The sequence below is a fragment of the Paramisgurnus dabryanus genome, chromosome 15, assembly GCF_030506205.2.
Source record: "Paramisgurnus dabryanus chromosome 15, PD_genome_1.1, whole genome shotgun sequence".
NCBI classification, from domain to species: Eukaryota; Metazoa; Chordata; class Actinopteri; order Cypriniformes; family Cobitidae; genus Paramisgurnus; species Paramisgurnus dabryanus.
In genome coordinates this window covers 6,495,777-6,513,345 of record NC_133351.1, presented here as the reverse complement: position 1 = coordinate 6,513,345, position 17,569 = coordinate 6,495,777, and the positions used below count along the sequence as shown (strand labels likewise).

The 17,569-nt window shown below is 36.8% G+C and overlaps 1 protein-coding gene across 2 annotated transcripts in view; it reads right to left on the bottom strand.

Annotated features, from left to right (window-relative positions):
• cerkl (CERK like autophagy regulator) overlaps nucleotides 1–17,569 on the bottom strand; it is a 90,134-nt gene that overhangs the window by 30,132 nt on the left and 42,433 nt on the right. For both annotated transcript variants that reach the window (XM_065252226.2, XM_065252228.2), the window contains exons 4-5: nucleotides 15,809–15,872; nucleotides 3,022–3,164 (exon numbers count right to left, since the gene is read on the bottom strand). In XM_065252226.2, coding sequence (XP_065108298.1) covers nucleotides 3,022–3,164; nucleotides 15,809–15,872 — 207 coding nt within the window. The remainder of the gene's footprint in view (nucleotides 1–3,021; nucleotides 3,165–15,808; nucleotides 15,873–17,569) is intronic.

Below are 17,569 nucleotides of genomic sequence, written 5' to 3'. Positions count from 1 at the left end.
TGCATTGTGTACATAATATCTGTTTTGGATATTAGCCTGTTGGCTGATCGCTAATTTCTCATGTTGTAAGCATGTTTACCTTACTTTACAACACAAATATAGTGCAACAATTCAATATTTTATGACAAAAAAACTAAGTACACATCCAGTTTGTATAAAACATAAGACTATGTCCCATGAATCAAACTAATTACGGAAAGTTGTGTTATAGTCACAAAATATTTGATTAATTTATTTGTGTACATGGCACGAAATTCAGCTTATTTACAAATGTCTTTTTCGTGTCACTCGCACAAATTTCTAAAAAAGTTTTCATGTCCGTTGCATGACTTTCTTTTTTGTTTCATTTTATGTATTGTTTTCTCATAGTTTTTTCCTATTTTCTTACCATTGTCGCTTGGGGTTGGTGTTAGAATCACTTTCTGTTACATTTTTAGACATCCTGACCCAAACCCCAACTCAAGGCAAGAATAGTTTTAAAAAGCAGAAGAAAAACATGTTTAAATCAATATATAAAAGTACATCCGAACCCAAATCTAACCCCAAGCAACAATGATTTAAAAATCGGATAAAAAAGAGAAAACAATACAAAAAATGACAAAGTCGTGCTACGGACACGAAAAACTATTTATAGAAATTTGTGCGAGTGACATGAAAAGACATTCGTGCTCAAGGCACAAAAAACGCTAAATTTCATGCCATGGACACAAATTAATTAATCAAATTTTTCCTGACTATAACATGACTTTCCATGAGATCATGTTGCATGAATTTTCTCCATATGTTGTGTACAAATGTTATTTAGATAGAAATAAATCCTGCTTCTGTTGAATGTTTTTAATGATTTCATGCTTTGCGATGTTTGTAATCTGTATAAATTCTTGTTTTAAAGAAAGTAAAGATACTTACAACATTATAAATTATTGATTAGCCAACAGGCTAATAACAAAACACATTTTATTTACACATTGCTCTTACTGTATCTCAAAATTAGATCATATGTCCCTTCTTATTTTAACAATCCATGATTTTTTAGGTTTCTCTTGTGCAATTGTATTTTCTGTTTTTTGACGTCTGAATGACCAGCATCCCGGTACAAAACAAAAGCGTATGCTCTGGACGTCCATCCCTCAGTCACGGCCTCGTTTTGGAATCAATATGGTGGCAGCAGGTGTGCCTCATACATCTTACAACCGATCTGCGGCTGACTAAAAGCAGTGCATGCCAGGAAGTAATTTTGTCCGACTTGAGCTGGCGCTGAAGGCACGTGACTTTGTCATATGGTTTTAAAGAACCGCGAGAGCGATTCGAGATCAGCCGCCTGAGTCAGCCAGCGAAGTTCCCAAGAGGAGCTGCACGGGCTAATGACGACACAGCTGTTTCACGATTGGTCGGATTCACCACATGACAACAATCACATGTGATTCGTGTTTATTTTCACGCCCTCCGTTCCACGAATGCTCACAAATCTATATATTTATAACAGTTAAACCTTTTCATGTAGTCGCGATGTTATATTGTGTCATGTTCATCAAAATAAAATGGATAAAAAACGTAGACCCCACTACTTTGGTATTTAAATAATATATGCTTATGTTAAACTTTATTCCTGTAAAAACAGATGCTGTAAGCCTCTTCAGTTTCACTCATGCTCATACACGGACATTCAAAACAGTATAATTCACTTTTTATGTTGTTTACATCTTACAAATCATGTTTACTGCGATAAAGCAAGCAAACGCCACGTGTTCAGCCATGCCTGACGTAAATGCAGCAAACTACGGGAATCACAGCGTGTTCGACTTCACATCTCCGTTTTCAGCTCCTCCCCGCCTGCACGCATCTAATCATGCCCTGGCCCCAAACTGATGTTTTTACGTAACATGTAACATTTTTGGCTTCAATTCATTACAATAGAAGGAAGCGACGTCACATTGTCCATCTTTTTTACAGTCTATGGGCAGCAGGCTGAGTAAGGCGTAAAGAAGAACCATTTTTGGTTTTCCAAAGATCTATGTAAGTCAAAGGCTCATTAAAGAGATATTTCTTTCTTACCTTTGATAGTCTAAATATCTTTCTTATGATAATTATCCACATCTCAATGTCATTAAAACAAATGCATTAATAATTGGTTCACCTCAGCATTCTGTGTCCATCATAACTAAGTGGTAGAAATAGTGGATAATTTTTAAATATCTCGGGGTAACATTGGACAATTAACTCACTTTTGATCAACATATCAGTGATATTCAGAAAAGATGCCATCAAAGACTGTCAGTTATCCATAAATTAAAAGGCTTTTATGTTGCCCCCCATCTCTTTTTTGCTGCAGTATCAGAGTATGATTCAATCTATGCTTTTATATTGCTTTACCTGCTTCTTCAGCATGTTATCTGTTAAGAAAAATGCCAAACTTAAACATATAACTACAATAGCTTCTAAAAATAATTAGTCTTGCCACATCAAATTTGACAGATTTAAATAACAGGGCTCTTACACGTATTGCAATTTCAATTGAGGAGGACATTGCACATCCATTAAACTACTTTACTCCACAACTTCTCAGGACATAGATACAGGGCACTAAGGTACAGAAGGGCTCGCTTTGGGAAAAACCTGATTCCTTCTGCTATAGCGGTCCTCAATAAAAGGTCTCGCTGAACATGCAAGATTGCAAACCTTGTTTAAATTTTTGTCTTTAAAATATGTGTTTATGTTTTAATGAGCGATGCTGTGAAGAGGAATTTCCTCTAAGGTGGACAATAAAGTCTTCATTCCATATATACAAAACAAAAGCAAAACTGACCTCATTTATTATTTTAAATGCATGTTACTGGCTGATTCACTAGTGCATGTTAGTCCAAATGCAAAAAACTGCCATGTAAGCCTTTACCAAATACAATAACTTTGCTTCATAAAGAATCTAATGTATCTCCTAGGACCGTATGATAGGTGCTGTAAGTTTTGGGCTGTACTGGGGACAGCTGCAGGAGTATGAAAGGCACCACCCTTGATCCTCACCTGCTGGTATTATGCCGAGAGGAAGTGCTGCTTGGACAGGCGTGAAGATGGAGTCTGTGTCCCTCCCAGCGTCCATCTGGGCCCGGAGAAGTAACCCGTGGGCCACCTCAGCCACCGAGCCATCTCCCCCAACACATACCACCCTAGGTTGAAAGACAGAGAGCAAATGGATGGGCGGTGAGTGACCCAACATCACAGCCAACGGCTGGCAAACATATATGAAAACCATGAAGTTGTTGCGTATTATATATGAATGAATTAAAATTCATGAGGAAGTCCATGTTTAATGTTGTAATCGCTGAGTAAACTATAAGGCTCTGTTTCAAAACCTAGTAGGGTGCCTATGTAGAGTGTATTTTAAGGCATCATAGGCACGCTATGTAGGCCATTCAAAAGGTGGGTAGCCACAATTTGGGCCAAAAGTCACCATCAGATGTACAGTGTTCTGCATAGAGAAGGCAATCCCATAATGCATTGTGAATAATTAAGTAAAAATTTATCAGTAACATTTTACAATAAGGTTCATTAGTTAACATTAGTTAATGTATTAACTAACATGAACAAACCATGAGCAATACATTTGTTACCGTGGGTTCACATCAGCCCCGTTTGAGGCGTCAAAATCGCATCTACCACGCCTAGTTTGCCGCTTGAACAGTTTGAGTTTACTCGCTTCATGAAATTCTAGTCATCCAGACATTCACGCGGAAATTTGCGTCATGGGAGGGTACTTCTGCGACTCCGCTCGCTTCCTGTAATCACGACACTACTAGAGCAAGCTCCTGATTGGTTAACGCGGCGCGTTTTTCTGCCGAGGTTTAAATTTTTCAAACTTGCGCATTTGCTGCGGCAACGCTCAATTCGCGGCATTCGCGCAAACTAGATGCGCGAATGAGGCGGAAACGCTCTACAGTGCTCCGCTAAACATCTAATTCGTGCCTGCGAGACCTCCAGACGCGCATCAACGCGTCTTCACATTGACTTAACATTGAAATCACTCGCGATTGACGCCTCTACCGCGGCTGGTGTGAACGCAGCATTTCAGTATTTAGTAATCTTTGTTAATGTTAGTTAATAAAAACAAAGCTTTTAATTGTTTGTTCATGTTAGTTCACAGTGCATTAACTAACTTTACCAAGATTTTTATAAAGTATTAGTAATTGTTGAAATTAACATGAACAAAGATTAATAAATACCGTATAAGTGCAGTTCATTATTAGTTCATGTTAACTAATGTAGTTAAGTAATGTTAACTAATGAACCTTATTGTAAAGTGTTACCAATGTATCTAATATTAATTCACTTCTTGTGTAGAGTTTTATTTTAGTTTGCATACTTAAATGTCAGCTAACTACTGTATGTAGATAGTAGACAGCCAGGCAGTTAAATGGGTTTTGTAACAAAGCATTTTTGATTGACTCGATTTTAATATAAAGATTACAACAGTCGCACACTACACACATGGCATGGTTAGCATTGAGGATTTCCATAATATGATTAAAAATTCCTACCAAGTAATTCTCTATTAGAGGAATCCATTTCAATTAATGGAAATTATCATTCCCATTACATAGTATTGAAGAGTAGATTAAACTATTGAAGTGTCTAGGGGGAGATCGGCTAGTATGTATACTAATTGGGAAATGTCCTTTTTTAAAGAATGGCTGAAAATCTGTCAGATCTCACCAGCAGAATAAATCATTAAAAACGGCTGAGCCCACTAATCTGCTTTAAGCACATTACTAATAAATGAACACAGTCGAGTAAAGCTGATTACATTTAATTCAGAAATGCCCTTTAGCCATACTGTACAATCTCACAAATAGATTTGTTTAGCAGACATAAACGGCACTAATAAGCAAACAGTCATACCACTCCCAAAATGAGTTCAGTGACCTTGCAGTCACAGGTGTTGGGGATAAATTTACCCATAATGTTTTGATCCAATGAAGATGAGCCTGGGGTAAGTTGTCACAACTACAGTATAAGGTTTTGACTGTGTAACCAGTTCATGTTTTAGATTTTCAGTTTAAATTGGATTCCGTTGTGACAACTTACCCCATAACTTGCGTATTAAACCCTCATGTTTGTTTAATATGTGTGTCTTGGTTTATAACGTGTGAGTAGCCTTGTATGTAAAGATGTACATTTATGCATCTAGCAGATGCTTTTATCCAAAGTGACTTTAGATAATGGTTTTTAATCAATACTGTATGTGTGATCCCTTGTATCGAACCGTGACCTTTGCAAACACAAATCTCTACCAAGGGAGCACTACAGGAACACAAATTGGGAAAGTAAATATTAAAAAGATAAATCAAAGCTAACCTGTTCACCTTTGGGTTATTAATGAAACAGTAAGCATGGCTAACCGTCTGACACCTGGAAAAAGCACAGACAGGTTCTTGTGTCCGAAACTGTGCCTTATCTTCATCTTCAGAGACTGCGGTTCAAAGAGACCGAGGCCTCATCAAACACATGGCGCGCTGACACAAAGCAAAGCTTTATAGGAGTGACGGATGGGGTAGAGATGAACAAGCTTCTGTGTTTGACCGATTGCTGTTTATATGTCAACAGTGTTTAGATAATACACAGTACTTTAAATAATTAGTAAATCACATTAGTTAACTTTAAATTCAAGGACCTTTCAAGGATTTCCAGGTCCAGTACCCTCAAATTCAAGGACTAAATGTGGGGACACATTTCAAGTAAGAGCAAGGTTACATCGTGCTACCTTTTAAGATACATTGCTACAGTTCCCTTTCGAGGGAACTCGCGCTGCGTCACTACGGTGACACATTTGGGGACGCCTCCAGGGGTAAGCGCGTCTGAATGTGTATATCAAATTCAACCAATGGTGAGGCTTAACGACAAAGACTGGTTGACGCTGGAGCCAGGAAGTATATCGCTATCTGAAATATTGCCAAAGACGGCGTTACAGGGACGTAGAAAGTATGGCAAGGAAGACGCAGCATCTCGTTCCCTTCTCGGGGAACAACAGTTACATACATAAACCGAGATGTTTTTATGTGTCAAACACAACTATGCAAAAAAGCATTTTGGTATGAATCAATATTCGCATAAGATATAAGCATTTAAAGCAAACAGTTTAGCACGTGTGCTTAAAAAGTCTAGAATTTTTATGATATTATCCTACACTACACTTTCAATGACCTGTATCTATGTATGTTTATTTTCAAAAACTTCCAAGGGCCTTGAATTTTTCCCCCAGATTCACAAACTTTCAACTATTTCAAAGACCAGTGGGAACTCTGGGCATAGTGCTCAGTCGGTCGAGGATAACTCTCGACATCGCACGTCAGTCTCATTTTGTGACACCTGTCTCATTTCCATCATCAGCAGCCGACGTGATGGCAGTAAAAACTGCACGAATAAGGTATTTCTATTTGAGGTGCTGATAATTAACGTAAACGTGTGAGAGGAATAATTGCATCCATTGGTGATGTGCCGTCACTTTCCCATCTATTGTATGCACGTCGCACGCCGTGTGACTTCATCTGAGATGCAACCGAAATAGCAGCGCTCCATTTAAACCGAGGAAAGCATCAGATTGCAAAAGTAATTAATGAGTTATGATCTATTAATGAAAAAACGTGTGATTAGTATTACCTTAGCAGAATGAATTCATCTGAGGTTAATTAATGGAGCTCAGAGGAATGAGGGCAGGGGATTGAGTCGACCCATCATTCGAGAGCAATAACACGTTTTCTCTAGCGCAGAGTCTGGTTTCTGGTGATTTGCTGAGGTGTTGAAGACGGTGAGTTTCTCTGCGTGTTAAAACACCTCGTGGATTGTTCTTAACAAGCTCTCAACTATTTAATGCAAAGTCAGCTGACATTAGCGATATTATTATCACCCTGACATACTGAAGTCTTCAAGTTTTGGAGTTTAAATATCTGTACGGTGCTTGCTTGTACTTATCCGGAACCCATGTGAACATAAACTACAAATTGTAAATGATTGCCGGGTTTTAAAGTTATTCAGGCTGCCTACTGTGTGAACAAAGGAGAGCATACTGTAGCTGTGTGATCCCTACGCAGTGTTCACTGATCCCTACACATTCATCACAGGGTATCTTTTTATGTTGTTTGACTTTACTAAATTCACTCACATTTATGCACAGACTTTGATACTTAAAACTCTTAATCTTTGTGATAGATGATTGCTGTAACTATTTAAAGGAAGATTTCACCCAAAAATTTAAATAATGGGAAACACTTTACAATGAGGTTAACATTAGTAAATGCATTAGCTACTAACAATGAAAAATATAGTCATAGTCTTTGTTAATGTCAGTAAATGCTAATACAATTATTCATGTTTGTTCATTGTGCATTGATTAATTTAAATTAATTGCATTAGATAATACTGAAATCATGTACTTACATTAATAAATGCTTTCGAAGTATTGTTCATTGTTTGTTCACTGCAAAAAATGACTTTCTTACTTAGTATTTTTGTCTTGTTTTCAATAGAAATATCTAAAAATTCTTAAATTAAGATGCTTTTTCTTGATGAGCAAAACGACCCAAGTAAATAAGTCTAGTTTTAAGACAAATAATATACAATTTAAGTGAAATTGTCCTTAAAACAAGCAAAATTATCTGCCAATGGGGTGAGAAAAAACATTGTGCAATAAGATATCTTTTTTCTTAAACACTTAATTCAAGTAAAATTTTCTCACCCCATTGGCAGATATTTTTGCTTGTTTTAAGGACAATTTCACTTAAATTGTATATTTTTTGTCTAAAAACTAGTATTATTTTCTTAGGTCATTTTGCTCATCATTAAGAATTTTTAGATATTTCTACTGAAAACAAGACAAAAATACTAAGTAAGAAAGTGATTTTTTGCAGTGTTCATGTTAGCTAATGCATTAATGGTAACACATGCAACCTTATTGTGAACTATTACCAAAAAATGTCATATTTTTTTCAAATTTCAGAGCCATACTTTTTTAATTCTGGTTTTCGCTGGAAGTGAAAGTCAAAGTCAGTTCCTAACATTTTGTTTTATATCTGTTTATAATGGAAAGAAGAGAGTATGTCATACAGATCTGAAATAACGTCAGGGCGAGTAAAGGGTGACACAATCATTTTTGGTACAATAAACTATGATTTTGATAAAAAAAAAATTTGATTTGAATCATATAAATTAGGTATGTCACTATGCATATTTGAAAACTATCATAAATATCTTATAAATGTCCCCCAAAGAGGTTACAATAGTACACAAGTACACAAAAAAAATGCTGGGGTAATTCAACCCAGCAGTTGGTCGGAAAGGGATGAATCCAACCCGTTGGGTTGTGTTTTAAAGGTATAGCATTTTGAAAAAAACTTTAAACCCTAAAGGGTGTACTTACAACTATGCTTAACATACCAAGTATTTTTGACCCCCAAAGTATACTTTGCAAAGGTGGTCTTTGTCACAGTTCGCTTTGATTTGGGGTCGGAGTGCCAAACTTCAGCTGTTTTAAAGGAAAACACCACCGTTTTTCAATATTTTACTATGTTCTTACCTCAAATTAGACAAATTAATACATACCTATCTTTTTTCAATGCGTGCACTTAATCTTTGTACAGCGCGTCATGAATGTGTTAGCATTTAGCCTAGCCCCATTTATTCCTATGGCTCCAAACAGGGATGACTTTAGAAGCCACCAAACACTTCCATGTTTTCCCTATTTAAAGACTGCTACATGAGTAGTTACACGAGTAAATAAAACGTGGCGATTATTTTAAGCAAATAAAAAATTTGAACTATATTGTACGGTGGAAGAGCACTTCGTTTGCAGCAATTTGAAAAAATAAAAAAATCACCACGTTTTATTTTGTGCCACCATACTTGTGTAACTACTCCTGTAACCGTCTTTAAATAGGGAAAACATGGAAGTGTTTGGTGGCTTCTAAATTCATCCCTGTTTGGATCCTAAGGAATGAATGGGGCTAGGCTAAATGCTAACACATTCACGACGCGCTGTACAAAGATTAAGTGCATGCATTGAAAAAAGTTGAGGTAAGAACATATTAAAATATTGAAAAACGGTGCTGTTTTCCTTTAACCTATGTCGTTTCAACCCAAAATACATGGTTGTTTAACTCATTGTTGGGTCAAATATAAACTAATTAATTTAAGCCAGAGTCTGGGTTTGTCCCTTTTTAATCCCACCCCAGCATTCTTTTCAGAGTGTACAACATACAATAGTAAGATTATCCTGTTTGGCAAACAGCAGTGATCTTTTTTCCATTTTTTGCCGTCGGGTTATAAGTAGCTTAGATATCTACAGTGATTTTTCATGCAGACAGAAATTTAATTTCATCAGAGTTGTCAGAACATCATCTTTATAAATCCTCAATAAAGAACAAGCTTGTGAAACTGGAATACACAGAGAGCTCATGATAACTGATGTGGAAATTTTACATAATAATTATCCTCAAAGTTATCTTGTTCAGAGTTATTGCTGCGCTGTACAGGGGCAAGAAGAATCTATTACCAATCATGTATTCTGTTATTATAAGTGATAAGATGTATGTAGGTCTAGCTTAGGTGTTTTCCTTTAATTGTCTATGGAAAAGGTCTAACTGTGTAGGTTAAGAGTGGGATTAAGGTTAGGGGATACATACACGTGTGACTGTTTTTCTATTTCAAACATATTATTATCTTTAAGATGTTTGTTTTAACTTTTTGATTCAGTTCTATATATTCTTTTGGCTGTATTTTATTCCAATGTTTATCTAGTGTTAAAAAACTGAAACAGGAAGTGCTTCTGGACCAATGTTGTTTACATCTTTTGAAATGGTGTATTACACGTGTTTATGTTGTCACCTTAAATTATATTCTCACTGTTTCTTTCATAAATATTAAAAATTATGTAATTTACATTGTATTATAACCCATACACACCCTTGATGTAGTTAGCATTTTTTACTATGCATCACTTAAAGCAACACTATGTAGTTTTTTTACCTTTAAATAATGTATCTAAAATTATTTCAGTGATAGAACAACTTTTAACTGGACAAACTGTACTGTTGCTGCAACCTGAGCAGCCTCCTAGCTGCTACAAGCACACTCTGAAAGTGGCGGTGGAGGGTAGAGCACACAGCCCACGCCCCTCCCCCTGCCTGCAGAAGAGTGTCTGATACCAGGCACTGTTGCGCTTTTAAACCACATGGGGGAGCTGTAAGTCATTTTTACATGGAAACTACATAGTGTTGCTTTAAAGGTTAAGGTGTTAGCTTTTTAATTTTTCCAGATAAATGTCGGAGTGTAAAAAGAGGCTAAGATCCAGTACATTTTCTTCATCTACTCCACTTGTCCCTATAAGACAAAGGGAGATGAGACCCTTTCTTCTCCACAATGGTAAAACTTTCTTTTGAAAGTCCACTTTTTAGACATTTTACTAATTATAAGTAACTTTGCAACTTCTCATCAACTGTAAGTCATTAGAGTATTAGTAAATGAAGAGTTCCGTGGTTCCAAAACATGCTAAACACCATTTAAAAAAAATGAGTTAACGCCAAAATCAGTATTGTATCAGGTCAGTATTAAAAAGTAAATTCTTAATTTTACGCAAAATCTAATATCCACCATGTTATTCTGTCATCATTTCTCCGTTTTTTCCCAAAACGCGATAAATGCCACTCCTTCTCTGCAGAATGCAATAAGTAAGGGATAATGTAGAGCAGGGGTTCCGAAACTTTTTTTCCTGCGCACCCCCTTCTATGTCCCAACCGGGTTGGCGCACCACCAATCCCCATTTTAAAAAAAATCCAAAAAAGCTTTATTTTCTCACCATAAATACTCATGTTTAATCATGCGCAAATAACCAAGGGCCGGTTGCACTAGCCGGACGTTAAGAAGTTGGGTGTAATAGTCCTACGTCGGGCTTAGCTACGTCCAACATTGTGAAAAATATTTACGCCTATTGCACCATCTGAAACTACGCTCAGCGTAGATGATGCGCGCCCCCGTGTATGCGTTTAACCACTGTGATATTTAGACGCCATTCGAGTTTACTATGGTAAAAAACGTACACTTACTGCCGTCAGCTAATAGATGACATATGAGAGGTTTCCTCATGTTTACCAGTGCGTCACGTGCAGACCCATCAAACACATTAACGAAAGCCTTTACTGTTCGCACAAAAGGTGTATAATAGTTTGCAGATTCATTATAACAGCTCAAGTTTCAAACAAAATTAAATGAAAGCTTTTAATACGTTCTCTACAGTAAGTATTTATGTATTTTATTATATAATTCATTGGCGGTCTCTTTACCATGCATGAAAACACATTGCTCGCGTATCCTGTGCCCATGTCTCGTCACATTTCATTATTTCTATTTTTGCCATAAAAAAGTCTCTCTCTCTTGGTCCCTCTCCTCCTTCGTGACTAACAACTTTATCATAAGACGTCCCACATGACAGTTTCCCTGATTTCAGCCAGTTAAGCATATTTATAATATATATGGAATGAATGAAACGAGTTGGCACGCAAATAGCGGCTGCAGTGCATAACAGAAGAGCAGTGCGTAGAAAAAGACAGCAGCTGTCTTCTACGTTTCTATCAAAAACTAATAAATTATAGTTTTTTATTTAAAATAAAAGCGATTACAAAGGAAATGTTTACTGTTAATTTTTTTATTTATTTATTGTATGGAAAAATCCCACTTAAAGAAACAGACCGCCATTACATTTTTCCTCTCGCCCCTGGTGGCAGCTCGCGTACCCCTGGGGGTGCGCGTACCACACTTTGGGAATCCCTGATGTAGAGGCATGTTAAGATCCTCTGCTTCATACTTGTCTGTCTCCATTTTTTTCTCTTTTAGCCAGTCTTTGAGAAGTTTTAATCGTACAAGTAGTGCCGGCTATGCATTATTACTTTGGAGCGGTTATTATTTGAAAAGAATGAACCTGCAAATGTCTCAACTGACCAATCAGAATCAAGCATTCCAGAGAGCCGTGTAATAAACCTGCTTAACCAATCACAGCGCACCATTCCACGCATTGTAAACAATAATGGCGGCGCTTTGAATACACACAGGATCCTAGTTTTTCTCATCTACTTTGTATTTCATGATCAACAAACAAACAAAAACAAAATAATACTTTGATGGCATTGATAAACCTGTGGTGGTTTTTGTGACGGGAAAGAAACGTGAGCCATTAAAATTTAATAATTTACGCAAGAGGCACTCGGGAAACGGAAAAATGTCGGCTGTTGCTTGTTCTCCCGACAGCATCAAGCTTCTGTCATGCTAACACATTGACCCCAGGGGATCTTATGAAAAACTTTTCATTATTTTACTCAAATTCAACGAAAATCGAGCAGGACCAAAACATTTTAGAGCTGATCAAGGATGACAGCAGCAACGACAGTGTTCTTAATATGACAAAGTAAGTGTTTTGATTAATGCCATTAATGTTTATTTTTTATCAGTGTATACCACTAGTCAACTAAATGAATATAACATGGCAAAGATGAATGCACATTTATATATTGATTCAATAAATTTATAGCATTTTGAAAAAAACTTTAAACCCTAAAGGGTGTACTTACAACTATGTACCAAGGTGCGGTACGCTTATACATACCCTGGTATACTTTGCAGAGATGGTCTCTGGCATGGTTCGCATTGATTTGGGGTCAGAGTGACAAACTTCAGCTGTCACTGTAAAAAATTCTGATACACGCAGCACAAATACATGCAGCCATGTGTCATCATATCCCAAACGACCCCACATCATGCGTGGGGAGGGGAGACAAAAGTACTCAAGTATGGGTTTGTCCAGTTAGTGCGCCCTAAAGTATAAACCTCGTGTCAAACTGTATTAACAAAGAAATCCTGCGCAAACTCCATCACATCACAAATTACATCTCCACTGCTTCAAAGTAATGTCTTTATTTTCATGATCCATAACAGCACCTTCGATTCAAGCCTTCTCATCACCTTCGTAGGCCCCACAAATTAATCACCCTTCAACACGAACCTCTTCTTCACTTGATGTTTGCCCTTGTCCCTTCGCCACCGCCGTGAACCCGCACGCTGTGTTTTTAATCAAAGACCACTGTGCCAGACCCAGCACGTCCCCTCCCGCCGAGCCCAAAGGATGCAGCCGAACAGCGTGGCGGCGGTAACGGATGAGCGTTAAGCCGGGGCCGGAGATATTTAAGAGGAGCTAATTGTGAGAAGTACTGGAGCACACGGAGAGAGACCGTACGATTTGGTGTGAGCGATGCCCCGCGCCCGCCGTCGACTGGATGGCGGTACTTCATCACTGCTTCCAGAATAGGTAATTAAGGAGCCACCTGCCGAGCCGCACCGGAGAGACCTGCTCTACCGGTGAGCTTCGCACCAGGCCCCACGGCACGCCGCTCCAATCAAAGTATTATCGCTCATTTTGTATAAGTTCACCTCTGTCTTTCTCTCTCTCCCCCTCTCATTGTGTCCCAAACACTACTTTATTTTTGTATGTTAAATGTCACCTCCAGAGAGCCGTGGAGACGTGAGGGAGAGGCAGGATCATGCTTTCATATCTGGCTTTGACTTCGTGCCATCTTTACTCTCATCACAGAGCCCAAAAAATGCCACCTTTTAATTGGAGTTTTGCTCAAATTATGGTTTAGCACATCGAGAGTCTAAGGTTTTTTTTTCAGGCAGACAGTAACCAGTAATCAGATTTTTTGGCATATCTAGTTCAATTTGATCATTACATTTTAGACTATACACAAATCAGTGTACAATTGTGGCCAAGCTCAATTATTTAAATGAAGCAAAGTTTCTTACATGTAAAATTATAGTGTGGACAGCCAATCTAATATCCTCTTAGCTGCCATAATTTTTTTGTTCAATCAAAATCAAATCAAAAGTGGACTGAGCCATTAGTTGCAATTCGCAACCTCACCACTAGATGCAGCTAAAACTTACACACTGCACCTTTAATATTATTAATCTTCGATTCGAGACGAGTTATTACACTGCAAAAAATGATTTTCAAGAGAAAAAATTCTTAGTATTTTTGTCTTGTTTTCAGTAAAAATATCAAAAAATTCTTAAATTAAAATGCTTTTTCTTGTTGAGCAAAATGACCCAAGAAAATAAGTCTAGTAAATATCAAATTTAAGTGAATTTGTGCACAAAACAAGCAAAAAAAATGCCAATGGGGTAAGCTAATTTTTCTTGAATTTTTCCTGAATTTTTTTGCTTACTCCATTGGCAGATTTTTTGTGCTTGTTTTATGCACAAAATCACTTACATTTGATATTTTTGGTCTAAAAATTAGACTTATTTTCGTTTTGCTCATCAAGAAAAAGCATCCTAATTTAAAAATGTTTTGATATTTTTACTGAAAACAAGACAAAGATATTAAGACATTTATTTCTTGAAAATAATTTTTTGCAGTGTATAACTTACAAAATATAGTTGAAATAAATCAACTTCGTTTTATAAGTTGTAGCAACTCATCTCTTGTCAAAAGAATAATGGTAAGTTGAAATGACTTGTAAATCTGAGTTGATTAAACAAAAAAATTTAAGGCAGCAAATAATTTTGACAGTGCAGATTTGTTCCTGTAGCTTAGCTTGTGTAAAGCCCTATTTTTATCATTTACAGATGGTTGTCAGTGATTTTATTGCCATCCGAATCCAGAATGTCAATGTTTTTCTTCGACCACCCGCTTAAAAATTCCTGACCGAATTGACCCTTCGCTAAGCCCTGCCCTCCTTAGTTACTGTTGCTACTCCTGTCAAGCTTTGGAGTGGGGTACTCAGGGGGAGGCCGTCCATTAACAAAATGCTAAAATATTTTTTTAAAGTATGTCACCCTGCTGAAAAAAACAGCATACCAGCAAGACCAGCATATGTTGTGTTTTGGTGCTGGTTTGCTAGTGAACACCAGCTAAACCACCATCAAACCAGCATCAGCACCAGCATTAGCACCAGCTAAACCAGCAACAAACCAGCATTAGCACCAGCATTAGCACCAGCATTAGCACCAGCATCCCATGCTGGTCATACCAGCATATATTGTGTTTTGGTGCTGGTATGCTGTGACCACCAGCTAAACCAGCATAGACCAGCATAATTCCCATGCTGGTCCATGCTGGTTTGATGCTGTTTTTTCAGCAGGGCAGTCAGCCTCCGTCTTGCCTTTAATGATCTTATTTTATGTTCAAATGTATGCATTATGAACAAAGAACCGTTATTATTATTGTAGCAACCAACATTAGCGTGCTCATTGGAGCAAACATATATGTTTTTGTTAATTCTGTTGGCATTTAGTTTGATCCACGTCTGGCATTTCTCCCCTTGGGTTTAAAGTTTCAGGAAGGGAAAAAATTCCACCACCCCATCCCAACATTTAGGATACCGGGTATCAGATTTACACAATCCATACGCACAACGCTTCGGCATGTTTCCCTCGCTCAAAAGCTTGACAGACCTCCTGCGCCTAGTTACGGCTGCTAAACTACGATTAGCCTGTGGCGGTTTTCGGGCTTGGATTAGCGAAGGGTCAATTACCTACTATTCTTGAGGAACACCAAGGTCGTGTGGTAATTTAATTTCCGTCCGAATCCACATCTCTGTGTTTAAATGGTGATCAATGAAAAAGTCATTCTGCACTTCTTTTACAGACATCCTTATAAAAACAATTATTGTCCGAATAGGGCTAAAGTCATAGGTTCCCAGGGAATATATGTAACCCACTTAATGATATTAATAAAAAACTGTGCTTTCTTTGCAGTACAGATGTGCATACATACCCATCATAGTCCTCCAAAATGCAGTCTTTCAGTATAGAGAGAGCGTGTCCTTTTCTCTCAGTGACTGTGGAAGAGAAAGAGTTAATGTTTTTTAAGAAAGAAAAACACTCGAAACTGCCTTTAGTACCCGTTTCCAGGCTTTGGCAAATGTCTACAGTAGAACATATGGTCCTGGCTGTAAAGCAAAATTTATACTTGCACGCTGTTTGCATTTTTAATCAAGAATATGAGTGGTGGTGGAAATAGGCGGCTGCTTTTATGTTTGTTTTGTTTTCATGTGTGCAAAATAAGGTCAGGGCAGTTCACCATTTACATTACAATACAGTGATGATGATAAAGATCAACCAGGTCATGGGTCAGAAACAAGTAAGTTTAATACATGATTCAGGAAATAGCAGATCTTCTCCAAAATCTACTTACACGGCCATACGTTATATCAGTAGGTGTGCACTGTGGGAATTGAACCCATGACCTTTTGTGCTGCTAATGCAATGCTTTACCAATTGAGCTACAGGAAAAAATGCAGTGCAAAGCACAGTGTGTTAGATAATACAAAGGTTGCTACCTACCCGTCTTTATTCCTGTTACATAATGCCAAAAAATGCTGTCTAGGTAACGGCTCACTAGATTTAGAAACAGCTAGATTTACTAAATACTGAAGTGTCTTTGTACAGCGATTTAGTTTTGGCTTCATGTGGCATAAGCACTTGCCTGTATGGCACAGGAAAATGCCAGTGAACGCGGGGGGAAAGGGGTGGCACGTCGCAGATGGCATTGTGCACGCCCGTGTCCCACTTAGCATTTTCTGGGGCACCTCTGCAATGAAGCGGGTCCCAGCTGTGACCACCCATCAAAGGGTTCACCGTGGCTGATGTGACACTTGCAGATGGATGTTTTTTTTGTAGTTGTTGTTAAAGAACGTGCTTTGCAATGCACACAAAAGATGCACATTATAGCACGCCTGGCTGTCCCTGGTACCAGCTTAACTACATGCACGTAGATCACAAAATGTGCACACAAATGTGATCACAGAAATTTATCATAAGCTTGAATTTTTTGTTAAGGTTGCAATTGTAAAAATAAATATGTGTATTTATTTATTTAAATATAAATATAACAACATTTATTAATCTTTGTTATTGTTATATTTAATGTTGTATATATATATATTAAATATATTGGGCTGCTAATATATTTGCAGTACCAGCTTAACTGCATGCGGATCAAAAAAAGTGCACACAAATGTGATCACAGAAATTGATCATAAGCTTGAATTTTTTGTTAATTTATCGGTAACATTTTAAAAAAGGTTGAAATTTTAAAAATAAATATATGTATTTATTTACTTAATATTTAATTAATATATAAATAACAACATTTATTAATCTTTTTTAAGTTTATATTTAATGTTGTTAATCTCTATATATATATATATATATATATATATATATATATATATATATATATATATATATATATATATATATATATATATATATATATATATTAAATATATAATATTAAATATATTGGGCTGCTAATATATTTGCAGTATAATATAATTTGCTGCTAATATATATATTTAAATAACAACATTTATTAATCTTTGTTAATGTTTAATTCCAATGCAACAATAGAATATGAATATTTATATAAATAAAATAAATATACTGTTCATTGATAGTTAATGTTAGCAAGTGCATTTACTAATGAAAATTTATATAATGAAAATTTATAATTTTCTATATTCTTGTTAAGAAT